The sequence below is a fragment of the Sceloporus occidentalis genome, unplaced genomic scaffold (genome assembly GCF_023333645.1).
Source record: "Sceloporus occidentalis isolate IW3139 unplaced genomic scaffold, rSceOcc1.0.p SCAF_174, whole genome shotgun sequence".
In the NCBI taxonomy this organism is placed as follows: Eukaryota; Metazoa; Chordata; class Lepidosauria; order Squamata; family Phrynosomatidae; genus Sceloporus; species Sceloporus occidentalis.
Genome location: NW_028317154.1, coordinates 1,532,660 through 1,560,127, shown reverse-complemented (window position 1 = coordinate 1,560,127; position 27,468 = coordinate 1,532,660). Strand labels below are relative to the sequence as shown.

Genomic DNA, 27,468 nt, shown 5'->3' with positions numbered 1-27,468 from the left:
GTGATGCGAGGTACATTCACGTGACTCCACTGGGTTCCTGTGTCACCTCTATGGATCAAGAGGCGCTGCTGAGCAACACAGAGGTAAGCAGCAGGTCCCCTTTCCGGTAAAAAAAAAATCTACCACCACTGTAAGACGCACCCGGTTTTTAAACCCTAAATTTTTCTTAAAAAGGTACGTCTTATACATGGGGAAATATGGTAAATACAAAATGCAGCTTTGAAAAGATCATTTCGTTTATTGAAGTTAAAGAGTTAATCGAAACCTATATCACTCATGTGAAAGAGTAATTGCCCCCTTACACCTGATAATTGGCATCACTGTGGAGGATTTTTGATCACCCTTCTTGGCGGAATTGTTTTAATTTAGACACATTGGGAACTGGTTGTTTTAAGGTCATGACATGGCGTCTCAATCGTAAATCAGGCCTCTCCAAAACCTTCATTTTGTTTCTTTTGAGCCATTCAGAGGCGGACTTTCTTGTGTGCTTCGGATAATCGTCCTGCTGCAGAACCCAACTGCGCTTGAGCTTTAGGTCACAAACCGGTGGCCAAATATTCTCCTTCAGGATTTTCTGGAAGAGCAGAATTCATGGTTCCATCACATGACCATCACCGTGTTTAACTGTTGGTATGTTCTTATTGTGGATGTCCACTTTTGACTCACCAGTCCACAGAATATTATCCCAAAAGTCATGGGTCATCAAGAGGCTTTTTAGGAAATGTGAGACAAGCCTTTGCGTTCTTTTTTTTTTCTTAGTGGTGGTTTTTGCCTTGCAACTCTCCATGGATGCTTTTTTTTGCCCTGTCTCTTTCTTATTGTGGAATCCTGCAGTTCTTTACATGTTAGCCTGGGTTTTTTTGTGACCACCTGGATAAGTCGTCAACGCTCTCTTAGAGGAATTTTGGCATCTCCATTTACAGATCTCACCGCAGTTCGCTGGAGCCCCAGATCCTTAGAAATGGTTTTGTAACCCTTTCCAGACTATTAGATGTCAATGACTTTTGATCTTCTTGAATTTCTTTAGATTGCAGCATCATTTTCTGCTTTTTTGAGACATTTTACATAGGTCTACATAGATTTGCAAGACAGGCTCTCTCTCTCTCTCGCTCTCTCTCTCTCTCTCTCTCTCTCTCTCTCTCTCTCTCTCTATATATATATATATATATATATATATATATATATATATAATGTGCGTGTGTATATGGCCCTGCCCACATATATATATACACACGTGCGCGCACACACACACACGTGCAGCCTCCTCACTTTGGGTCCGTGACGTCCAGCAGTCATCCTCCCTCACCAAGGCAAGTCAGCGCATTGCGGGACCCGATTGTATTGCCACTGGGGTATGGACCCATCAGAACGTTTGGGACCCTGGAGCGGTTGGCGCGGGGCCCTTTAGAAAGCCGGGGCCCTACAGTAATTGCTCCGTGAGCTCCTCTGTTAATCCAGCCCTGTCTGGACCTTAGAAAGTTGTGGTTACCTGTTGGCACCATGGATTAAAGTATCCTCAAGGTAGGCATTAACATACTTGGTCTTAAAATTAGATCGATCATATGTTAGACTGTGACCAGGACACCATGCAAGCCAAATAGTATTAAAAACGACCATTAGCTGTCCTATTTATTCTGTAAGGTGAACCTAAAAGTGTAACGTTTTACACCACTTCATCTACAGGCACGGAATAAGCTGTTTGACATGCGATAATCATTACCAAAATAGATGATAGCGGCTTAGGGGTTAAGGCAGTTGTTCTATTCAGGAATTTATCAGAGCTTCAGGCTTATTCCTTCTCCACGCTCAGTACAAATATTATTCTGAGTTACATTAGTTCCCCCCGTGTATTTGTAGAAAACGCGTCTGCATTTCAAGAAACAAATCTAATAAGTTAGTTTTTGTTATGTAGAGTTTTGCCGTTGAACACCATTTAGCACCATGGGGGTAAGCGGCAAATCTGCTTTCCAGAACTTTCCTATCTTTAGGTCTCATATTGAATACTTGATGTATCTTCCTTCCACCTGGCTGGTTAAACTCATGATATACATTACCTATTCCGTCCATTGCTTCATCGGACTATGTCATTCTTCTAGGGACTTACTCTCTACGGTAAGAACAAGTACTCTAACCCCGGGATTAAAGGTACAGCTTCTAGCACTTCTGTTGATTTTCCTGAGATATGGGATCCCGAGACACGTTCTACCTCACTTCGGCAAGGAACAGACTCATTTTTCCATGTCTAGTAGCCCCTAGACTGGTGGCCATATATCAACTCAAATATGGACTATCCAGTAGATGCCTGCTGGACTTCTCTAGTAGAAAACATTAAGCAGGACAACACAACGTCTCAATCATTGACAATCAACCATCTTAGCATACTTTTTACTATTTTATGATTCTTAGATCCTCTGTGAGGGGTTCCCTTGATCTTTTAAGGATCGCTTTAGGAATAGCTACATAATACATTAACTCGAGAGTCTTGGATATAATGGAAGGATGTATACATAATAATCACATTAAACCTTATTAAGGCGTACACTCAATCGTCCTTATACTCTCTTAAATTAGCAATTTAGGCTCTTTTAGGAATTTTTTTTTTTATTCCAGGACTTAAGCAAACCAAGGGAAGATTTTTTAGATCCTGTTCTGTTTTTCTATAATGTCACGCTAATGGGGTAATTTGTGTAAAATCGGCAAACAAAACAGTTGGCATTTGAGAGGTATTTTTGGCCGGTAAGTAACTTGGCTTGTACATCCTATAATGTTGTGGTATATCATAGTACTGATGCACGCGTGCAGGACACCGCTACAAATATGGTAGTTGCCAAAAAGTCCCATATTTGCTAAGACGGTCCTGGCATTTTTCTAAATGTAGTTTTTAATAAGAAAAATTTTTATGTCCCAGCTGTCTGCTGTCCAAGAAAGCGTCACTTTGATTGGGGCTGCTGGGACCTTTTCCATGGGCAGCACCCTGCTTGGGAAAGCAGAAGGAGATTGGGCGTTCTGTGGATGGGAACACCAGGGGGCGTCACATTCTGCCCATATGATGTAGATGGAGTATGACATGCAGTCGCGACAACAGCCTTCCATTGTTTGGGGTGACAAGTGCTCTGATGTCCTGATGTGGGACATCAGTGGGAAAGTTGGCATGTGTGTCTTGTGTGGGGCACTGATGCTCGACGACGTTCACATACCTACCAAAATCCTGGCACATCAAGAGAACGCCTGCCCAAAATACACGAGCAACGCTGCGGTGTCCAAAGAGTTCCAGTAGTAACCAATTAGGACACTTGGCATCCATACCTGCCAGCAGTCCTGATTATCGAGGTACTGGTCGAGATGATACTATACTGGCAAATCTGGGACTGCTGGCAGCTATGCATTCAATTGCGAGCCTGGGACTACTAATAGCCCCGGGCACCTCTGCTGTCACAAGGTTACTCGCTCATGTGGAAGTAATATTATGCAGCTTTCGCCTGTGGTCCATGATAACCGTACGATACGTGTCTAGCCATGCGTGTAACAGATACACACCCCGGCAGAGTGTGTACGCACAGAGCCCCAGCTGCTAAAGAGTTAACAGGCACTTGCTGTGTATTTATTTCCACACTCCTGTCTGGAGAGATAACAAACACAGAAAGCACTTAACAGTAAGTAAATAGCCCTACAGGTATGAAGGAACTGAGATTAGAGTTAGGTGTGTGTAGCGAGGGGGGGAATCGGTCTCATGTAGCGTATCGCCGCGCCGTACAGTGATATCAAGTATTAATAGAGATCCCGAACTATATCATCCCAGCCACTTCTAGTCTACGATGATAATCTATGTAGGTATTAATGAAAAAGTGGTGCAAAGTTCCGAAAGTGGTCTTATTGCTAATCATATTCCTGCAGATTGGACCATTCCATTGATGATAAAACCACTATAACCCCCAATAGTAAACATTATAACACAATCTGAATGGTATAGTTGTTATTACTCATTGATGATAAGTGTATGATGAATGTAAAGTTGAGAGCAGATGGTATAGCTGCTAATTTACCCAAATTAGAAGGGACAGTTCTGACAGTGGGACCCTCTGGCTGGAGTTGCCGTCACCACAGCACGTACAGGAGAAGTTCATTATGATTGTGAGGTGTGACATCACAGCGCTACACTATAATGCACGTGAATATGACATCACTGTCATTCTGGGCAACGAGGGTCTGCGCTATACATGTATATATGTGTTTATATGTAGAGGCTAATAATCACCACGCTGTAATGTAAAGGTTATAAAGCATTCCTGTGTGTACACAGCAGGCTCGGCACTATATGATGATGCTGAGTATCTGCACCCTCCATGGCATGGATGGCTGCATCCTGAAGCTTCGGGCTAATGCCACTTTCATGTGTGTGACAATAAACAGAGTGCCACGTGTGCACCTGTGCGCTGAATGTAGCGTGACTGTCTCTGTAGCTGCTCTGTACGCAGCACTCTGACAGCCCAGCTCTCTCTCTCTCTTCTCCCTCTCAGTTGAAATCACAACTGTCCTGCCAACTCTCTAAATAAAGCCCTTTGTGAGCATAAAAATGGGCCTTAAAGGACCAGAACCTCCCCGTCATTGTCAGTCTGGCCCGGTATCTTTTTGTTTAAGGCAAGTGGACTTCGGAGTTAGAATGGGATAAAAGGTGGTTTTCAGACCGCGGGTGTATTGGATGTATTTGCACTTTAATAAATACGTGCTTTATCGTGTGCATGAATGAGAAGGGTTAAGCTAAATAAAAGACCGCCGCCTTTTGTCATGTAATATGCCTTTGTATGCTTTTGTTATTATGTAAGTTATTGATTGTCATTGAGATTGTCTCATACACGCGTGTGTTTTCCCAGGCACATACTTGGACTCCTGCGCCGTCTCTCTGTCCGGCCTGTCATTCCTCACTCTCTGTCTAGTGCTCTACCCTCCCTGTCCCATCGCACACTCACATACACTCTCTTCTCATTCTCTAACACTAACACACGTTATCAGCTACTCGCTGTCACTCGGTTGAATAATGTTGCCATTTACCTTTTTTTTTTTTTTTGCTTTTTTTCTCACACTTACGTAGCCGTCTCTTTTTCTCACTCTGTTCTGCGTTTTTGGATGCGTCTATTATTCCTCTTTGTCTCTCTCAAAATACATACCGTTACTCACAAACACATACATTGACACTAGCACACACACTGAATGTAACACACAATGTGTCACTAACACACACATGCACACATTCACCCAGACACCAACGCACTCACACATTAACACACATACACACTAAATGTAACACACACTATGTCACTAACACACATACTGAATGTAAGACACACTGTGTCACTAACACACACACAATCTGGATGTAACACACACTATGACGCTAACACACATACACTGAATGTAACACACTGTGTCACTAATACACATACACTGAATGTAACACGCACTATCTCACTCACACACACACACTCTGGATGTAACACACACTATGTCACTAACACACACGTGCACAGATTCACTCAGACACCAACGCATTCACACACTAACACTCACTTCTCTCCCGCCTTACACATCCCTCTCGCTAACTGTCTCGCTCATTAGTGTGGCTGCCTCGTCACCTCTCTCGAGCTAATCGTGTGTCATTCTTTTATTTTTACTCGCTGGCTCTCTCTTCAGTTCCCAGTTTTTTTCTTTCTCCCCTCACTCTCATACTAGCCTCTCTTTTTCTCTCACACTCCCCAGACGGACTGTCTCTTTATCCCTCTCTCCTCCCCTCTTTCTCTCTCAGATTCTCCCTCTCTCTCCTTCTTTCACACATTTCACTCTGTCATTAATCACAGGGCTTAGCTCCAACAGTGGGAAAAATAAACAGTTCAATATATTAATCCTCTCAATCAACAGAAGTGACAGCCCCTGGGGGAGAGTCACAAATGGAGGGAAAAAAGGGCGACAAGGAAGGGGAGGGGGCAGGTACCTTATTGCCCTTCAACATAATATTTACATTAAAAATGTACAGTGCATTATTGGCCCTGTAACATTTTAATACAATAACCCAACTTCTTCAGCTCCTGAGTGCCTTATTACCCCAGTAACATTTATTACAGTACCCCGGCTCCTGGGTGCCTTATTACCCCTGTAACATCTTATTACAGTAACCTGGATTCTGAGTGCCCTTTTACGGTAACCCTTCTCCTGGGTGCCTTATTACCCCAGTAACATCTTATTCTAGTACCCCGGCTCCTGAGTGCCTTATTACCTCTGTAACGTATTATTACAGTAACCTGGCTCCTGGGTGCCTTATTACCCCTGTAACATTTATTACGGTAACCCGGCTCCTGAGTGCCTTATTACCTCTGTAACGTATTATTACAGTAACCTGGCTCCTGGGTGCCTTATTACCCCTGTAACATCTTATTACAGTAACCCTTCTCCTGGGTGCCTTATTACCCCAGTAACATTTATTACGGTAACCCGGCTCCTGAGTGCCTTATTACCCCTGTAACGTATTATTACAGTAACCCTTCTCCTGGGTGCCTTATTACCCCAGTAACATCTTATTCTAGTACCCCAGCTCCTGAGTGCCTTATTACCCCTATAACGTATTATTACAGTAACCCGGCTCCTGAGTGCCTTATTACCCCTGAAATAGGTTATTACAGTAACCCGGCTCCTGAGTGCCTTATTACCCCTGTAACATTTATTACGGTAACCCGGCTCCTGAGTGCCTTATTACCCCTGTAACATCTTATTACAGTAACCCTTCTCCTGAGTGCCTTATTACCCCTGTAACGTATTATTACAGTAACCCGGCTCCTGAGTGCCTTATTACCCCTGAAATAGGTTATTACAGTAACCCGGCTCCTGAGTGCCTTATTACCCCTGTAACATTTATTACGGTAACCCGGCTCCTGAGTGCCTTATTACCCCTGTAACGTATTATTCCAGTAAGCCAACAATCTTTCTTGCCTGCTGTTGTCCTCCTTTCATATATATAGCTTATTTTTCGGATTCAAGTCTCACTGTCCTGTTTCCACTTTCCTCTTCTTTCCTCGGGATTTACGTACAGGGTGACGTTTCATTTGTGGGATTTAAAGTATTCTCATCCTTTTGGTATCTATATCTGTCTGTTCTCTCAGGAACCAGGGTAGGGATCACGAGTGAAACAAACACAGATAGATCATTCTTTTTTCATAATGAAGAAACATGAGAATACACATTTATATATAGGCACAGTTACGCTGTCACTATGAACTCATAAGCCTGGACACATATATAAATGCATTTTAATATGAGTGAGTATACAAAGATGCTATATGATGTTATAACATGGTAAAGATGTTAATTTGGTGAAACTAATGAAATCAGAGGGAACATATGTATGTACGAGAGAGTATGATGACATCAGAAGGTGAAGGAATGAGAGCTGTTGACGTAGGGCATAGGATGAACAATGGCGGGCAGTGTTGGGTGTACTCATACAGGAGGATAATGACTTATGAAAGCGGGAATAGATGATCGAGAGGCAATGACATAAAGGGCAGAAAGTACAATGAATGATGTTTATGGATGGGAGCATAATAGCTTGGAAGATGGAAGAGCTTGGCTAGCCCTGTATAATGCATAGTTAAATCAGTGAGAGTTTATCAAAGTCTTCTAACCCATTTAATTAAACATTATACAGTGTCAGCTGAAACATGGCAGAATTGGCCCTTCATTGAAGGAAGAGAGTTGAAACCACAACTAATGCCAAGTTAGTGAGTAGACCTCATGCACAAGTGACACTATGCGGCAGGGGGTCTGCTGCCCCCCCCCCCCCAAAGAACCTGCCATCCTAACCCAGAATACATCACTGGTGAAGATATAGGCAGCCATTAGATTAACAAAGAGGCCATGAACATTGGAGGGTGAAAGGAAAACGGCAGAGGGGGGTAAGATAAAGACATTGCAAGGTGATATACTGTACCTACATGAGAAGAGGGACCCTTAGTCGGGGACAACTAGACATAATCCAGGAGAGAATGTTTTCTACTTATAACAGTCATGCCCCCCCCCAGTTGAGCCTCTGGGTACTGTGACCCCCCCAGGACTTTGCTGTTTTCTCTCAAACACAACCTAGGGGCAAACCTAACTCAATTAACAGGCAAAAGGGTCAGAGCAGCCTGAGAACGGGCATGATCAAAACCGTGCAATCAAATAACAATAAATGCACTCAAAGATCACCAACAAAGCTCGCTACATGGGGGGACGAGTGCAGTTAGTGTCAGGATTAAAAAGGCATAAAGAAGCAAAACACCACATGCAAGCATGACATCACAACGCCAAATTGTGCAAAGAGTAATAAAATAAGGCATCATCAAAATAAGTGACTGCCCATGTACGAGTGCAGAAATGCATCCAAGAAGCCATCAAAGGCATGGCAACACGAGACAGCATGCAATTTATGGTGTTTCATGCTGACAGACCAGAAACTCAAGGTAAGATCGTGAGGGGTTAAAATATAGACATGGAAATATAGCCACACCGTAGGGTTGAGATGCTAACATGACAATTGGGAATTAATGGAAAAATAGGTGAATAATGATATATATGGGACTGGAAAGTGTTAATTATGTCATCAGCAGTGACATTGAGGACATATAATTGAGTAGGATCTAGAGAGGACCCATCTAATTTTGCAAACATGGCATCTGTGTGTTGTATCTCATGGTATGTTTCATTCTTTCCTTTATATGTTGTCAGTGCCACAAAGATTGTCATTATCCATAGAGGTCTGGTTGAAAAAATCCGACCGACTCCTCAACTTTCTACAGTGAGACCACCCAGAAAAGGCAGGACTTGTTCATTCAATCACTACAACTCGGTTGTGTTTCTTTCAACACAAATGTGCCTCTGGCAAGGAAGGAGTTGAGCGAGACTCTGTAGGGGAGAGGTTAGATGCCTTTGGGCCTTGGCCAACATGCTTATCTGTCCATCTAAACTTGGCTTTTACCCTCATGGACTCCACTGTGAGAACATTCCATGCAAGGATTAAAAAAAATGTGGCTAAATGTAGCTTTAACCTCTCCCAGTTCCACATCTTCACTCACATCATTTTTTTCCTTGCCCCCTCTTCCATTACCCTCCCTCCTCTGATTTTTCATCTTCTTGGGACCTTTCCTATTTTCTCTTTATGCTATTAATATCTAATCTCCGACGTTTCTGTTTCATTTCCTGTAATTTTGGCTTCACCGTTTAATCCTTTATGGGATTTTTCTGTTACCCTCCTCCTTTTACACTCCCTTTCTCCAAGTTGTTTGTTTTCTCTTTGCTGTCTTTCTGTTTCCCTTGAGGTTCTTTCCCTTGTCCTTTTCATTCCACCCTATTTTGTGCCACCTTCTCCCACTTCTATATTCAAACAACCTTCTAATGAGAATCAATACGGCCACGTTTCAGTAACAATCCTTTACAGAGTTATTAACCATACAGATGCCTGGAAGAGTCTCCCCTTAAAAATGGGAATCTGAATGAATGTCTGGTTGCTCATTATGAGTCATGGTGTTGCAGTGACACAAAGTGGCCACTAGAGTCAGACTGTGCTTTCTATAAGCGTTCAATAGTGACATCTAGTGGTCATCTTATGTAAGGTTCATGTATTATTATTACATCTGCAATCTACTTTCTAAATACACAATAGGAGATACAGAGATGCCTTGATAAAGTGAAGAACTTTCACACAGTTTCAAAGTATGTTCCACTTTCAGTTTTTAAAAAACTATTGCCATGCTTTTTTTGCCGATATATAAAAACATTTTTGGATATATTTTATTTTTTATTATTATTATTTGATTTATTTTGCACCATCATACTCTACAGCGTTGTGCAATGCTTTAATACAATTAGATATGTTTTAAATATTATAATGTTTGAAAAGCTTTGCATTAACTATAAGTAGCTGTTTTGCTTCGCTTTATCTACCAGAGCCACACTCCTTATCAGACTGACGTGATAAGCAACACAATGGAGGGGGGTGAATAAAATATGGGGAAGATGCACTGCCCATGAAGCTGCCGGTTAGCACAACCACCAGATTCACATATATAAAGGCAGCTGCGGCAAGTATAAGAAGTGAGTGCTACAACACTGGGACCACCCACACTGATCCCGAAAAGGGGGTCCACCTAAGGCTCCGGGTAGCTGGAGCCTGGATCTTCCCAGGTATGTATAAAGGTAATGAGGACTTAATGAAATAAGCAGGACTTCATTAACATTGCCATAAAGAATCAGCCCAATGCAGTGCTGGGTTGGGAATGTTGTCCAAATATCACATGACTGCCCATAACGGTATCCTCCACGTCCGCATCTAAGTTGAGTGATAACTGATATTTTCTTCATTGCTACACATTGTGACTGTGTTTAATGTTTAAAGGAATTCTTCAAAGTGTGAGAAGTGTGCTAACTCCCCTACTTATTTCATAGCGCTGTCCACATCCCCCATATGTGTACTATAGTTATAAATAATAATAATAATAATATGGATATACAAGTTATAAATGTGCATCATTTAATAATTAATTAGCAAATATGCAATTAGATCTCTCCAAAGTGTACCACTCCTGTCTCCCTTTTGAAAAAAGTGAAAACTGCATTCTAGTCGTGTGATAAAGTTCCTTTTCACAATAACGTTCTTGAGGGACCGTGATCTTAGGACAATCGTCATCAGAAACAAAGAAAGAAAATTAAAACGGGAATAAAAATCAGAAGAGAATGTAAAAGAGCAAAAAATGGTCTATCAACCCCTTCCCCTTCAGGAGACCTTGTTGTAGCACCCCCGTCCCCTGCCGCGTTGGGCAAAACATTCATAATTGTGTCTGGAATAGGAGCTGCTGGCGCCATAAGCTGAGGAAGCTATCAGAGATCCCAAGTCCATTCTTCTTAGCTATCCTGGTCCAGGCGATGTCCAAATGAATGAATGTATCGGACACTAGACAGTCTCTAAAGGAACGCTCATGGAAGTCCTGTTGTTGGTGTGGAATTCAGACGCTACCTGTAGAAGAACTCATTGTTTCATAAGTCGTTTAATGACTTAGCCAAGAGGTAAACCCAGCCTGAGCTGTGAATCGGCCTCACACAGGTCTCCGTTCCGTGCCTGCTGTCCTCTGGAACGTGGTGTTCTTGACATCACCGGTGACAACACCTTGGAACCTGCTGGGAGGAGGCGTACATTATTATCGTTATAAGTTATTGTTTTATATAGCGCCATCATATTCCGTAGCGCTGTACAATGGGTAGAGAGGGGGGGAGGGAGAGAGATGGGGGAGGGAGAGGGAAAGTGTGTGCGTGTGAGAGATTTTTTTTTACTAAAGTATTATCTCATCACTGAATAGGAGGTAACTGTTAATGATGAATTAGCTGTTTAATATGAAATATGTCGCGTTCTGTTGCGCTCTCTTGGTCAGCATACGATCCCACACTCGGCCGAGACAGACATATCAGGTAACGGCTTAGTGTCCGGACCGATGCAGGAAGTTAGGGGGTGGGCGAGACTCTGTGAACATTAAAATACATTTATTAAATGTGGATATTAAATCCCCAAACATGTTTTTTTTTTAATTAAATTAAATTCCACCTTGTACTGTCCTGTATATTACTGTTTATTTTCTAGTGGGTGGGGCTTATTGAAGAGTTTTATGTTCCTTTATGACCTATTCATATAGATTTATTTAACTAAGTGAGACATTTGGGAAGAATGTTATATTTTATTTCCACAACTCAATTTATGTTCACATTCTCTGCTGCAACTTTCGGGGCTGTTTACGGAGATGCCCTCATACCCATCAAACATTCTGAGCTCATAGAAAAGATCGACATCCGGGGAGGAAAAAGGAACAGAGGGATTTGGATTACACAGAGGACCTCCCTCTTCCCTTTAGAAGCAACATTTGGGGATACGGAGGCACTCTCCAGAACCTGATCGGATTTCTGATTACCTCTTCCTGACTCGTAACTGGAACTGTGATCAGGAATGGGGGGCTGCAGCCTCCTGCTTTCTGATCATTCTGTGATCATCTCATGGGGGGGCGGGAATCATTATATGCCAGTGATGTCACCATGATGTCATAAGGTGTTACAAAAGAGATCCCTGAGGACCCCCAAAGGGGAGATTTAAAATGAAAATATACAAAAATAGGACAATGACGTTAATATATAATAAATCATCCCGGTACCGGGGCAGAAGACGCAGTCTGGTGATACTTTGGGAATGTGTTCAGCATACACCGGCTCTTACCCCCGGATCACTGACCTGACGTTTGTTTAAAATGTTTACTTTCTGCCCCCTAATCTAATCCTTACGCCAACAATCTAATCTGTTCACAGTCACGCTTGGCACCTTTTCTTCTAGTATTTGCTTCCATCAAATATTTTGGGTATGCCACATATGTGCCGGTGCCCACGGGCGCCCTGACATCCACACAAGCCTAGCGGAAGAATTACACGGCGATGCCAAGCATCACTCTGGGGCTTATTCACTAAGGTGGGAGTTGGCAGGGCAAGTTTGTTGAATGCTTGCGGTGTCAGCTCCCTGAATTCACCGCTATAAAGGGGTAACGCAGGGAAAACATTTTGTGCCGGCAGCCAGTCAGTGGCAGGAAAGAGTTTCCATGCACATGGGGGTCTTGTTAGAGCGCCCCCCACTGGTCATTCTCTAAACATATCACATGTAAACAGATCACATGTCAGGAGATATTCTAACCAGGGGGCTGCCATCCCCTCTGCCGCGTTACATGGAGCCAGATCAACTGGAGTCAAGCTATCAGACACTTTCAAATCAGTGGTCATGCCATCAGACGCTTTTTCTTTAGATTAGCAAAAGGTGCATTAGACCTGCAAACGTGATAATAATCATATAATGTTACAATTCTGGGTGGATTTTGCAGAGTTCTCACACAAATATATCTCCCTGCAAAATTAGATACGTTTATTAAACAAATTAAAGGTAAATATCCGCTCATATCTAGCAAATTACCTTTTATAACATTTCTGCATATATTACAAAATTCCACCGTTGGACCAACACATTTACACTGCACATATCTCACACACACACACCCCTATATAATATCTTACAATATGGTGCATTTTTACTGTGGAAATTTAAAGATATAGCACCCCAAATAGCAGCGCAGTACTTGATAAATGTCATATTTCAACATTCTACATGGGGTTAAAAAAGATTCCCCCATTGGACCAATACAGTTACACTGCATATATCTCAAACACATGCCCCTCTATTATTTCTGAGAATATAGTGCATTTTTACTGTGGAAATTTAAAGCTATAGTGCCCCAAATATCAGCGCAGTAGACAGCAACTGACATTTTTCAACATTCTACAGGGGTTGAAAAAAATTCTCCCGTTGGACCAATACAGTTACACTGCAGATATCTCAAACACAACCCCCTCTATTATTTTTGAGAATATAGTGCATTTTTACTGTGGAAATTTAAAGCTATAGTTCCCCAAATATCAGTGCAGTAGACAGCAACTGGCATTTTTCAACATTCTACAGGGGTTGAAAAAAATTCTCCCGTTGGACCAATACAGTTACACTGCAGATATCTCAAACACATGCCCCTCTATTATTTCTGAGAATATGGTGCATTTTTACTGTGGAAATTTAAAGCTATAGCGCCCCAAATATTAGCCCAATACATAGCAAATGGGATTTTTCTAAAATCTACAAGGGTTAAAAAAAATTCCCTCATTGGACCAATACAGTTACACTGCGGATTTCTCAAAGACATGCCCCTCTATTATTTCTGAGAATATGGTGCATTTTTACTGTGGAAATTTAAAGCTATAGCACCCCAAATATCAGCCCAGTAGACAGCAACCGGCATTTTTCAACATTCTACAGAGGGTTAAAAAAAATTCCCCCATTGGACCAATATATTTACACTGCACATATCTCAAGCACACCCCCTTCTATTATTTCTGAGAACATGGTGCATTTTTACTGTGAAAATTTAAAGCTATAGCGCCCCAAATATCAGCCCAGTAGACAGCAACCGTAATTTTTCAACATTCTACATGGGGTTAAAAAAATTCCCCCATTGGACCAATACAGTTACAGTGCAAATATCTCAAACACACCATCCTCTATTATTTCTGAGAATATGGTGCATTTTTACTGTGGAAATTTAAAGCTATAGTGCCCCAAATATCAGCTCAGTAGACAGCAACTGTCATTTTTCCACATTCTACAGGGGTTGAAAAAAATTCTCCCATTGGACCAATACAGTTACACTGCAGATATCTCAAACAAGTGCCCCTCTATTATTTCTGAGAATATGGTGAATTTTTACTGTGGAAATTTAAAGCTATAGCGCCCCAAATATTAGCCCAATACATAGCAAATGGGATTTTTCAAAAATCTACAGGGGTTAAAAAAAATTCCTCCATTGGACCAATACAGTTACACTGCAGATATCGCAAACACATGCCCCTTTATGATTTATGAGAATATGGTGCATTTTTACTGTGAAAATGTAAAGCTATGGCACCCCAAATATCATCCCAGTGGACAGCTAATGGGATTTTCAATATTCTACATGGGGTTAAAAAAAATTCCCCCATTGAACCAATACAGTTACACTGCAGATATCTCAAACACATGCCCCTCGATTATTTCTGAGAATATGGTGCATTTTTACTGTGGAAATTTAAAGCTATAGCGCCCCAAGTATCAGCCCAGTAGACAGAAACCGTCATTTTTCAACATTCTACATGGGGTTAAAAAAATTCCCCCATTGGACCAATACAGTTACACTGTATATATCTCAAACACAACCCCCTCTATTATTTTTGAGAATATATAATGGAAATTTAAAGATACAGTGCACCAAATATCAGCCCAATACATAGCAAATGGGATTTTTCAACATTCTACAGGGGGTTAAAAAAAATTCCCCCATTGGACCAATACAGTTACACTGCACATATCTCAAGCACACCCCCCTCTATTATTTCTGAGAATATGGTGCATTTTTACTGTGGAAATTTAAAGCTATAGTTCCCCAAATATCAGCACAGTAGACAGCAACTGGCATTTTTCAACATTATACAGGGGGTTAAAAAAAAATCCCCCATTGGACCAATACAGTTACACTGCAGATATCTCAAACACATGCCCATCTATTATTTCTGAGAATATAGTGCATTTTTACTATAAAAAAAAAAACATTTGCTATATATTGGGCTGATATTTGGGGCACTGTATCATTAAATTTCCACAGTAAAAATGCACTATATTCTCAAAAATAATAGAGGGGGTTGTGTTTGAGATATATACAGTGTAACTGTATCGGTCCAATGGGGGAATTTTTTTTAACCCCATGTAGAATGTTGATAAATGCCGGTTTCTGTCTACTGGGCTGATATTTGGGGCACTATAGCTTTAAATTTCCACAGTAAAAATGCACCATATTCTCAGAAATAATAGAAGGGGGGTGTTTGAGATATGTGCAGTGTAACTGTATTGGTGCAATGGGGGAATTTTTTCTAACCCTTTGTAGAATGTTGAAAAATGCCAGTTGCTGTCTACTGGGCTGATATTTGGGGTGCTATAGCTTTACATTTCCACAGTAAAAATGCACCATATTCTCAGAAACAATAGAGGGGCATGTGTTTGAGATATCTGCAGTGTAACTGTATTGGTCCAATGGGGGAATTCTTTTTAACCCCCTGTAGAATGTTGAAAAATCCCATTTGCTATGTATTGGGCTGATATTTGGGGCACTATAGCTTTAAATTTCCACAGTAAAAATGCACCATATTCTCAGAAATAATAGAAGGGGGGTGTTTGAGATATGTGCAGTGTAACTGTATTGGTGCAATGGGGGAATTTTTTCTAACCCTCTGTAGAATGTTGAAAAATGCAGGTTGCTGTCTACTGGGCTGATATTTGGGGTGCTATAGCTTTAAATTTCCACAATAAAAATGCACCATATTCTCAGAAACAATAGAGGGGCATGTGTTTGAGATATCTGCAGTGTAACTGTATTGGTCCAATGGGGGAATTCTTTTTAACCCCCTGTAGAATGTTGAAAAATCCCATTTGCTATGTATTGGGCTGATATTTGGGGCACTGTATCTTTAATTTTCCACAGTAAAAATGCACCATATTCTCAGAAATAATAGAGGGGGGGGGGGTTTAGATATGTGCAGTGTAACTGTATTGGTCCAATGGGGGAATTTTTTTTAACCCCATGTAGAATGTTGATAAATGCCGGTTGCTGTCTACTGGTCTGATATTTGGGGCACTATAGCTTTAAATTTCCACAGCAAAAATGCACCATATTCTCAGAAATAATAGAGGAGGTTGTGTTTGAGATATCTGCAGTGTAACTGTATTGGTCCAATGGGGGAATTTTTTTTAACCCCCTGTAGAATGTTGAAAAATCCCATTTGCTATGTATTGGGCTGATATTTGGGGCACTGTATCATTAAATTTCCACAGTAAAAATGCACTATATTCTCAAAAATAATAGAGGGGGATGTGTTTGAGATATATGAAGTGTAACTGTATTGGTCCAATGGGGGAATTTTTTTTAACCCCATGTAGAATGTTGAAATATGACATTTATCAAGTACTGCGCTGCTATTTGGGGTGCTATATCTTTAAATTTCCACAGTAAAAATGGACCATATTGTAAGATATTATATAGGGGTGTGTGTGTGAGATAAGTGCAGCGTAAATATATTGGTCCAATGGTGGAATTTTGTAATATATGCAGAAATGCTAGAAAAATGTAATTTTCTGGATATGAGCGGATATTTAGCTTTAATTTGTTTAATAAACGTATGTAATTTTGCAGGGAGATATATTTGTGTGAGAACTCTGTAAAATCCACCCAGAATTGTAACATTATATGATTATTATCACGTTTGCAGGTCTAATGCACCTTTTGCTAATCTAAAGAAAAAGCGTCTGTTGGCATGACCACTGATTTGAAAGTGTCTGATAGCTTGACTCCAGTCCAGATCACCCCACTGGGGAATCAGCATACTGGTACCATCCTACCCGATGGGCCGTTTAAAAGGGCCATTAACAAATAACAATATCGAGGGCAGTGCTAAGTGGAGCGCCGGGATATGACGTTATATCCTGCGGCGTTGCCCTCGGTTACGGTAAATGTGCCAGCGCCAAACAAAACTCTTGCTCAACTGGGGGGGGCAGATGCTCATTGGGGGGATTCTGCGGACCCCTCAATGCATTTGCAAGACGGACGCCCTTAAAATGAAAGGGCCCGCACAGACATCCACAGAGAGTGGCTTATCTGCTAAGTACCATGCTTCTTAAATCAATTCTATACTCACACATAAGGGGAAGAATTAAAGAAGGGACAACTCTTTTATTCCAACCCAAATAGCGAACCCCTGGCTGGCTGAGAGTGATGGCAGTCACGATCCACAGACTTTGATCTCTCTCAGAACGTCACAGCTGACTAGTTGGCTCAGCCAATCAGCGCTCACGCAAGCCACACCCACTCCCGTGAACTTTACTCTACTGCGCAAGGAAGCTATACTAGCTCAACCTACCCTGCTGTGGATAAACACCGACCAATAAAAAGCCAGAACAAGCTCTTTGTTGTAGGTTGACACTTTACTTATCCAATGACGTGTTTGGAAAGATGAAAGGGGCGGGGCTTCTGATGTGTCCTCTGGAGAATAGAACACCGAAGACAGAATTGCAGGTGATATAAATCGCAATATTTACAAATGTGCGGGATATATAGAATTCTGAGTCAGAATGTGGAAATTTAGCTCTGTAGATGAGCATTTCCGGCATAATAAATGTTCCTTATAAAAAGGCAATTGTTGAATGCGTTGGGTAACTGGAAGTGTCAGAACAGGAGGTCAGGATCTAGGACTGGAGGGTCTGAGGCTCTGACGTAATGAAGGGAATTTGATTTTGCTGAGAGGGTAGTAGATAAATGTAATAGCTTCCCAGCAGAAGTGGCAGAGATGAATACAGTGAGGGCATTTAAATACACATAGGATAGCCATATGGCTTCTGAATCTAAGGCGAGACCGACGACTCGGTCTTTACGGCAGGAACAGGCAGTCCGGACGGGCCGAATGGGTCTGATCCGCCGGCAAGTTCTAGGTTTCGATATTATGTATATTTGTGCAAAAATAAATATTATCTGTGTATGTGACAGTAGAATGTTCTTTCCGTTCTGGAACCCGTGTGCGTGTTTCATGCTGCGGCTCTGTTTGTTTCCTTATGGATGATGTGTTGATACGTGGTGCCCAGCGTGATGCATGAAAGGGGTCGTATACGGTCACCCTAAAGCTTTAAGGGGCAGATCTGTGCCAGTGATCCATATATATATATATATATATATATATATATATATATATAAATATAAATATTACATCCTTATTTCTGACCCTGGGCAATAAGTGTGTCGCTGCTGGGATCCTTTTGGATCTAGTGGGTACCTGTGTAGATCCTCCGGCCTTAATGCCGAGTAGGGTTCATGAAGCCCGCAGTATGACTTCTGGTTTGGTCGGCCAGGGCACCGGCCACGTGTTTTGTGTAAGTGTGCGGGGGGCTCGTTTCTTAACATGGGCTTGTAGATTTCACCCGGACCCCTCACTTAAAATATGTCCTGGCATATGGCCGGTGTGTGTGTGTGTTCGGGGGCCGGATACGGCACGCCAATCATGTTTCACGAGCTCTTTTTTTCTGGTGGGAGGCATATCTGGAGTCTTCAGTGGGTCTGCTCTTCGGAGGAGACCCTACAAGATCTGGAACGCCCCGACTTCGGTCTGGGCTCTTGCAGGACGGGGCTGTGGAAGAAGAAGAAGATCTGGAACCTGGTATCCCTGTGGCCTTAAAGCCACTTGGCGCTCCGAGTCACCGTTTCTTCCCCGTGGAGGGGAGCGCTCAACTCCCGAGCTTCACAAAATCCCACCAGTGTTGCAGGCCGCAGCCTCGCTTTCACCCTTCTTTCTTCTCTCCCTCCGTAGGAACCTCCGGTGTGGTCGCCATGCAGTTCTACGTATCTCGTCTCCTCCTGATGGTGACCAGGGCCGCCCTGCGGGTGTCCGGGGTCATGTTCTGGATCCTGGTGTACACGGCTGCCCTGCTCTCCGCGGCTTCCTACCTCCCCGATGCTTTGAGGCTGGTGATCAGAAGACCCTTGGGAGCGTTTCACTGGGGGCCCCGTAAGACGGCACCGCACTGCTTAATGAGCAGTGCCCACGGGCAGCACGGATACATCAGGATCAAGGTGGGTTTGGCTGGTGGGCGAAAGGGGGGACGGTCGGCAAAAGTCGTGGAATTACCTTAAATTCTTTCTTTTTCTGTGCAGAATTCCGGGATCCGGTTCCATTATGTGGCTTCTGGAGACAAAGGGAGTCCGTTAATGTTACTGCTGCATGGGTTTCCAGAGAACTGGTAAATGATTCCCCCTCACACAGCAAAGCTGCCTTTACCAACACGGGGGTATTCTGCCAATGCAACTGCCCCTTCCCTTGCCCCCTAGTTTGCGGGCAGATGCATTATATAGTCTAGGGAGGCACCGAAACAGAAAATTCAGGATTCGCTTGACCGAAACGGAAAATGACCCCCTTCCTTAAAAAAAGAAATAACCGCACTTTTAGAAAAAGTAAGTAACACACCAAAATGGGACAAAAAAATGCAATAACAATATTAATATATATATATGATTGTTAACAGTAATAACACTGCTATCGTGCCCAGACAACCAGTACATGCCAGAACCTGGGCATGATAGGAGTGTGATTTCAGTAACAATATTACTTAAATGATTGTTAGCAGGAAGATTGCTGGAATCTAGGTATCCCTGGGCATGATGGGAGTGTGATTGCTGTTAACAGTCACACATATATATATGCATTTTGCATTTTTTTGTAATTCTTTGGGTGTGTTTAATTTTAGGAACAACCTTTAAATTGACTGGATCTACCAGGTTTATTTCACATAAAAAAATATTCTTTACCGTCTCTGCCCTTCTCCTTATATTATATTTTTATTATTATTTAATAATTTTTATAGCGCCAACATATTTCGCAGCCCTGTACAATGTGTAAACAGGACAAAACAAATAGGTGAAGCAAAAGGTGAGGAGGGGTACGCTGTAACATTGTAACAGTAAAAATATATACTTTTTCAAAGTGAAAATTTATATAATAAATCATCCTGCGATAGAAAAAAATCTTAAAAAGGGGCAAAACCCACAATATTTATTTTAATCGAAAAATCTATTTTTGGTATTTTAAAATATATTTGACTTTTTTTTTCTAAAAGTTAACGTTACAGAATCTGTTAGAAGAAGAAAAGTAATATAGTGGACTCTCTGGTGAGATAGAAACAGAATTTCCGGTCCATCTAGTCTGCCCATTATTCCTGATGATGTAAAGATCCCCATGCATGTTTAAATTCTCTTTACTGTTTTAGCTTTTACTGCCTCTGCTGAGAGGCTGTTCCACTTATCTACCACACTCTAACAAAACAAAATCCCACACAACGGTAAATGCATGGTAAAGACTTGTTGCATTTATTTTTTTTTTCCCAACTAAAATAGGATTTTATTGGTTTTCATCAAAATGAGTACATTTGATTAATAGAAACACTATTATAGACGGTTTGGTACCAACAAGAAAAAGATTAACATAGAAAAGAATATAGTACAGACCCCCCTCTAAAAAAAGAAAAAAGTTCCTCTGTACCCCCTGGCGCTCTGCTCCTTCTCTCCTCTAGTGAGACGATGCACTTCTATTCCTTTTCTATTCTAGGTACTCGTGGAGGTACCAGCTTGATGAGTTCTCGCGCGGCTACCGGACAGTAGCTGTTGATTTAAGAGGTTTTGGCAGCACGGACGCCCCGTCTAACCTGCAGGATTACAAAATAGAGACTCTACTGCAGGACGTGCGAGATCTCATTTGGGGTCTGGGTGAGTGCCAGCTCTGGGGACAAGAATTTGACTTTTTGCTTCATTTGCAGTACCTGCTGCTATGGTGTGCCCTGCGCGCAGCCCATGATTTCCACTCGGACGTAACATTCATCGTGTGGTGTGTTAAGCAAATAAACATCAGCAAAATCTGTCGTTTTGTTCATTTTCCTGAAAGTTTACTTGTGTAAAGCAAAACAGGATATTTTAAGAGATTTCTATGGCAACAACTTGATGATTAAATGTATATATATAATATATATATATATTTTATATACACACATAAAATGACATAGCACGTTATTAATATAATATTTCTTATTACCAAAATCATGACGTTTCTGCGCTATAATGTAGCGTTGCGGCTTATGTATAAGAATGATTCTGCCATTGTTAGCAACCAATGGAATGTTCATCCTGTTGGGGCAACTCCATTGGTTGCTATGGTGATAAGACCACATTTGATGTAAGTTCGTGTTTTGTTCACATTGATTGGGTTGAATATTTGCACAGGAGGCGGGAATGCGCGTATATATGTATGACATGGACGGTAATATGTTTAGATAAGTCCCATGTCCTGGAGTCTTATGGACAGACTTGGTATGATCCATTGTGACGTTTTTGCTTCTTTCACGAGGACAGGTTACTCCAGCTGCGTTCTGGTCGGCCACGATTGGGGAGGTACTCTGGCGTGGACGTTTGCTGTTCGCCACCGTAATATGGTTACCCATCTTATCGTCATGAATGCGCCTCACCCCTCGGCCTTCCATGGTGAGCAAAATATCCTCTGAGTATTGTTTGACTGCTTGATTGTGGCCCTATTGTGATTATTAAACTATTAAAAATACTTTAGTTATTACTTATAGAGTTTAGAAGGGAAAAAAAAACGCTGCCCTCAAAAGTAGAGGAACTGACTGTGTCCATAAAGCTTGCATGGCTCCTCACTTCCATGGCTCCTCACTTCCACAGCCAAGTATGGTTTTTGGACACGGTCACCACGGTCACCTCCTCCTATAAAGTTTGGGTGTGCACTATAAAGTGCAGTGAATACCAGGGGCAAGACGGCAGACAGAAGTCAGCATCTCAACATCAAGTGAAAAAAATATAATTTTGGAGTCTTACTGAAGAGTTCATCTTGGAGTTTGAAGATGAGACGTGTCCCATGGCTGTGCTTGGATCATGGTCCACGTGTAAATAAAGGAGGCAAGTAGGATCTAGTTACAGGGCATCCATGGATCTGCTTATGGATCTCGAGACTATACGCCGTTCAGGGACTGGTGTATTTAGATCACAGCTGTCTTGACATGTTGGCCGTGACTGAACTAATCCAGTGATCTGGTGTCTTCCTCATCAGATTATGTGCTGCTGCATCCATCCCAGCTCTTCTCGTCCCGGTACGTCTTCCTCTTCCAGTTGCCGTTCTTGCCCGAAATCCTGCTGTCCATGGGTGACTTTGAGGTGAGATATAACCATGTGCATGAAAACCAGTAAGGATTTCATCTTCAATACTGACCCAGGGCAGTCCCCCCTGCTGCCTCCCCTCCATGACTGGCATCCTTACTGCTGATCTCCCTTATAACGTTGAGCAACGAGGAGCCTGGTTTGGTGGCAGAGAGGCTGCTGCCTCGCCTAAAGGGAGGACATCGATGTAAGGCAGCCTCGCCAAGAAGAATAATCAAAATTCCTGCTCAAGTACATATATAGAGAGCAGCAATCAACTATAACCCAGCTCCATAATAGGGGTATGTGGCTATAAGGAGCCCGGGGCAGGAAGCTACAAAGTGGTAGTTGGTTGTTCAGTGCCTCAGGTAAGAAGCCACCCAGTGGTAGGTGGCTGTAAGGAGCCTGGGGAATGAAGCCACTCAGTGTTATGTGGCTGTAAGGAGTCTGGGTAGGAATCCAGAAAGTGGTAGCTGGCTATTCAGTGATGTTGTGTGATGTGCAGTGAAACCGGTGACAGATGGCTGCATGTTGGGTAAAAGGACTGTTACACCTGGCTATGCAGCGGCTGACCATTGTCTTACGCTTTTTCCACAGTACATCAGAAAGCCGATGACAGATTCCATTCTGGGGATACAGAGCAGGGAGCGGAGGCTGAGCAAAGAAGAGACAGAGGCATTTATATATTACATCTCCCAAAAGGGCGCTCTGACACCCCCGCTCAACTACTACAGAAACCTGTTTGGGTGAGAACTGATACACAACATAGCACTGTGTCGCATCAGGGATTTAAATAGTAAGACCCCATTATTAGGCAATAATACTGATGGACAATATAAACATGACCAGAAGAGTGCTTGCATCTGGCAGCCCAGTGAGCAAGAACAAGAAAGATACACTCAAAGTAAAATAACATGCATATCTCCGCTACAAAGAGTGGCAATGAGGGTCTTAAGAGGGGATATGATATCGCCATGTAGATCCATACAGGGCCAACAGCTGCCGCTCTCTGATGACCTGTTAATTAATAGAACTGTACGACAAGAGGTCATCTATACAGACTTAAAGGAATGCATTTTCCCCTAAAGCAGGGGAAAATATTCTTTAACCCCTACACGACGAGGAAAAAAATTCCCGTTGGCGACAACTGACTTGCCTAGCACGTCATGACTTTAATAGGGTGATTGACGTAATACCTCGATAGTAAGAGCGCGATCACAAGCATCACTACAAGAGATTTTTCCTCTCGCAAGATGGCAGCGTCCATTACATAAAAATTCTCAAGAGGGTCTCTCCAGTGGTTCCCCCTGCAAGTTGAATACAACTACTGCATTCAACCATGCAAATCAATGGAGCTCAGCTTGCTAATCACAATGTGAATAGTCAAATATATATAAATAGTAAAACAAAAAATGTAAAAATAATTCCCCCATGATACCACCATCCAGCTCCAATAAAATGTAAAAAAAACAAAAAACCCTTGCATGGAAAGAGTTAAAATACTGGCATTTTAAATCGAATTGGCCCAGTTCAAAGATGTCTCCAAAATAGGACATGGGCGCAGACTGACCAGATGTCCTAATTTATAAAAATGCACACTGCAAAAGGTGGCCTTTTACCTGCCAAATAACCCAACAAACCCATGCATGGGGAGGGTATCGCTGTACTCGGGAGATGTTGCTGAACACATATTGGGGTGTTGTTTGATAGTGATATATACCAAGTGCTGTAAATTCATACCTGAAGTACAGCGTGAGTGGGGGGAAAACGCACAAAAAATACCAAAACAGATTTTAACAAAGACTGGTAACAAAGACTGGTGGTAAACTTAGTGCATGGAAAGGGTTAAATACCAGCATTTGAAATACCCTGTTGTGTCTAATTTTTTAACATATATGGTTTGATGGGGTAAACTTAAGTGCCCGGCTTCAATGATGTTGCAAATAGGACATGGGGACTGAGTGACCATATTTGAAAAAAATTGTTTTGAAATAGCGATATGCTACTAATGGAATGTCCAAACACCCCATATAACCATTGGGTATTTCTAAACTCAGGGCAAATAGTAGAATCTCTTTTCATTAGCTTTTGTAGATGAGTAAAAGATTTTTTAAGTAAAAGTCAGAAAAGGTCTGGGTTTTTTTCTCAATCTTTCACCATATTTTATACTTTTTATATGAGAAGAAAATTACAGAAATATTAAAACAGCCATTGTCAAGAAGGGTACAAAAATCAAATCAGCCATTGTCACGAAGGGGTTAAAGTGAGAACAATAAGGATGTACATTTTTTATTATTATTATTATTATTATTTTTTTAATTTTATTTTTTTTTAGAAAAGACGGATATACAGGGGACTAGGTTACAAGGATACGATTGGTTATAGCTAATCGAAAGGAATGTTCACTTAAAAAAGCAAGCGTTCTTTAAAGTAAGAACGAAAAGGGTATAGAATTCGCTGCCTACAGAAGTGGTGCTGTCAATATCAGTAAATGCCTTTTAATATGGGCTGGATGATTCTTCTTAGTCCAGAAGGATATACAGATGTAGAACACGTTACAAGGACAGGATTAGTTATAGCGTGTTGGTCCGGTGAGAAATCAGATGCCATTTTGACGTGAAGAGAGAATTTTACCCCTTGCTGAGGCACAATTGGAGATCTCTTCCATGTGGGTTGTCTTGCATCTTCTGGATCAACAGCAAGGTCGAACTTGGTGGACCTCTGTCTTTTTTTTTTTTTAACCTAAATGACTTTTTTTTCAATGGGGAGAGGTTTATTAACGTCCTGTTATTGGGATTTGTGATTATTCCTCCTTAAGTTCCCATGTTACTAGGTTGCTGTTTCGCGCATTCTTTGCAAGGCCAGGGTGAGGGTGAAGGCAAGGAAGGATATGATAATGCTGGCTGTGCCATAGGCTGCCACCGGTCTCAGCTTTCCACCGCCTATCTCCAATCTCAGCTTCCCTGAGGTCAAGTTAGGTGTACAAAAACCCTGTCGAAGTTGCTCCAGCTACCAAAGATTAAGGAAGCGCTCCTGACATCTGAAGCAAAGAAGTTCTGTCTCTTTTCTCGACTACGCTCCTAATCAAGGCGGCTTGCTTAGCCTATCTATCTCCTATCTCCTCAGGTTCTTTCCGGTGAAGGCTCAGGACGTGCTCGTGCCCACGCTTCTCCTCTGGGGGGAGAATGACGCCTTCTTGGAGGCTGACATGGTCCCAGAGATGAAGCAGTATGTCCACGCGCCCTTCCGGACGGAGATCATACCCAACGCCAGCCACTGGCTTCAGCAGGACCAACCACAGGAGGTCAACAGAATCGTGAGGGACTTTCTGAGAGATGATGATGTGGATGGAATACAGCAGGCCGCCTAACGGAACGTTGCGTATAACTTTCGGGCTCGTTGTAGACACGCTCGTCATATCAGACGAGGTGTGAAACAATATGATAGTGAATGGCTTTAAGAGCAGTTATGTAGACATAATGAAAGAAGCCCCATTTTATGGCATATTTTAAACACTTTATTTTAATGTTTTTTGAGGTTTGTTTTTTTTAAATCGTGTTTATTTCTGAGGGTTCGTTCTACAGGAATAGGCACTGTGACAAACCCCTTTAAGCTAAGGGCCAGTATGTCACTTTTCAGTCCCCTAGGGTAATATGCCTAGGGGGCAGCTATATTCTGGTGAACTGTGATTTTATTTATATTTACAAATATCCCCCCCAAACCAACCCATAAACTAAAAGCCTAGCTCCCAAACTCAGTCCTCTCTGCATGGCCAATAATCTGCTGGCCCGGACTGACCAGGCGAAACATCTACTCACTTCAGCCTCCCCACCAGGTTCTAGAATGCCTCCCCCAGACAGGCACTGCTACATTTGGCTAAGGGATCCTTCTTCCGGAGAGGCCCTTCTTGCCCTGGCAACTAACTCTAACCTCAACGGTCTCCCTGATCGTGAGGCTTCCGAGACTTTAAATGTCCATGTCCTGCTGCGGACTTCATGAAAATCTCAAACTGGATCATACAAACCCAGCTTGGACATCACGTCCTGCCCTCCAGTTGCTCCACACCAGGGACCCATAGGCATGATTTACGCATCATCTGTGCACAAAAACTCCCCAAAAAACATTTTCCTGGTCAGACGTGGCTCTTGCCGACTGCTTCAGTTACTGAGTGATATCAGGGGTGCCACGAGCAGCTTGGGATCTACGCGATGGAACCCATGGCCTGGGCATTGTATATAGTGGCCCTCAACTAGGCAATATATAGAATACATAAACAAATGAAAAGGGTTTCGGATTACATTTAAACTTAAGTGAAAGTTAAAGATTCTGTTAAGGAGCGTTACACGGGGCGAGGGGTTACAGGAATCCGGCAGACATCACATCTGCCTCCAATAACGACGACGCAAGGAATCGGCGCACACCCAGCAAACCCTATTTAAATATAAAATATGTACATATAGGGATTCCGTCGCACTATATGGCCGTATATTACTTAGCCCACCTACCCCGAGTTTGGAGCCAATCGGTGGGACTGCACTGTTTTTTAACCCACGGAGACTCTCACGCAACTTAAAGCCCCCTCTCTGGACATAATAATAATAATAATAAAGGGGTATTCTGTGGTAGGTGGGCTGCTTAACAGTTAAGTCGGCCAAGACCTCAGAATTTAGACGAATGTAATTAGCTGGGTGTGTGCGTTGTGCGTGTGTACGTATTTTTTTTGCAGCACCCCAAAATTTGAATATATATGCTTTTTAGGGTGTGCTTCGTTGCAGTGATCCCTCACTGGAGATTGCACCGTGTTCACGCAATTAGCTCGATACCATGGAAACTCCTTATATTTATCACTAGCCGTAGATGCCCTCCCGGGTATTTTTGTTTAGGGGGTATCTACAGAACAAGCGATAGAATGAATGGCCCCGGTAGAGTCACATCGACAGAAGATTGAGTGTTTGGTGGAGAAGACAGGTTGGCCCTTCAGGGCTCTGCCCCCTGTTAAAGACGTCAGTGGTTCCCCTCTTCGGAGAGGGACCGAGAAGATAAAGCCCTCGCGCAG

General features: G+C 42.3%; 1 protein-coding gene across 1 annotated transcript; it reads left to right on the top strand.

Moving 5' to 3' along the window:
- The first annotated feature begins 19,046 nt into the window (after window positions 1-19,046).
- On the top strand, window positions 19,047-25,782 carry LOC149279244 (epoxide hydrolase 3-like). The gene is made up of 7 exons (XM_089501444.1): window positions 19,047-19,289; window positions 19,371-19,456; window positions 20,818-20,975; window positions 21,615-21,743; window positions 22,327-22,430; window positions 23,010-23,158; window positions 25,539-25,782. The coding sequence occupies exons 1-7, from the start codon at window positions 19,047-19,049 to the stop codon at window positions 25,780-25,782; spliced, it is 1,113 nt and encodes a 370-aa protein (XP_089357570.1).
- The last annotated feature ends 1,686 nt before the right edge of the window (window positions 25,783-27,468 follow it).

What these genes read in the sequence shown, in the direction of transcription:
- LOC149279244 (XM_089501444.1), top strand. Translation starts at nt 19,047, where the DNA reads ATGCAGTTCTACGTATCTCGTCTCCTCCTGATGGTGACCAGGGCCGCC. An exon ending in ACGGATACATCAGGATCAAG is followed by an intron (nt 19,290 to 19,370) that starts GTGGGTTTGGCT and finishes TTTTCTGTGCAG; the next exon opens with AATTCCGGGATCCGGTTCCA. An exon ending in AGATCTCATTTGGGGTCTGG is followed by an intron (nt 20,976 to 21,614) that starts GTGAGTGCCAGC and finishes TCACGAGGACAG; the next exon opens with GTTACTCCAGCTGCGTTCTG.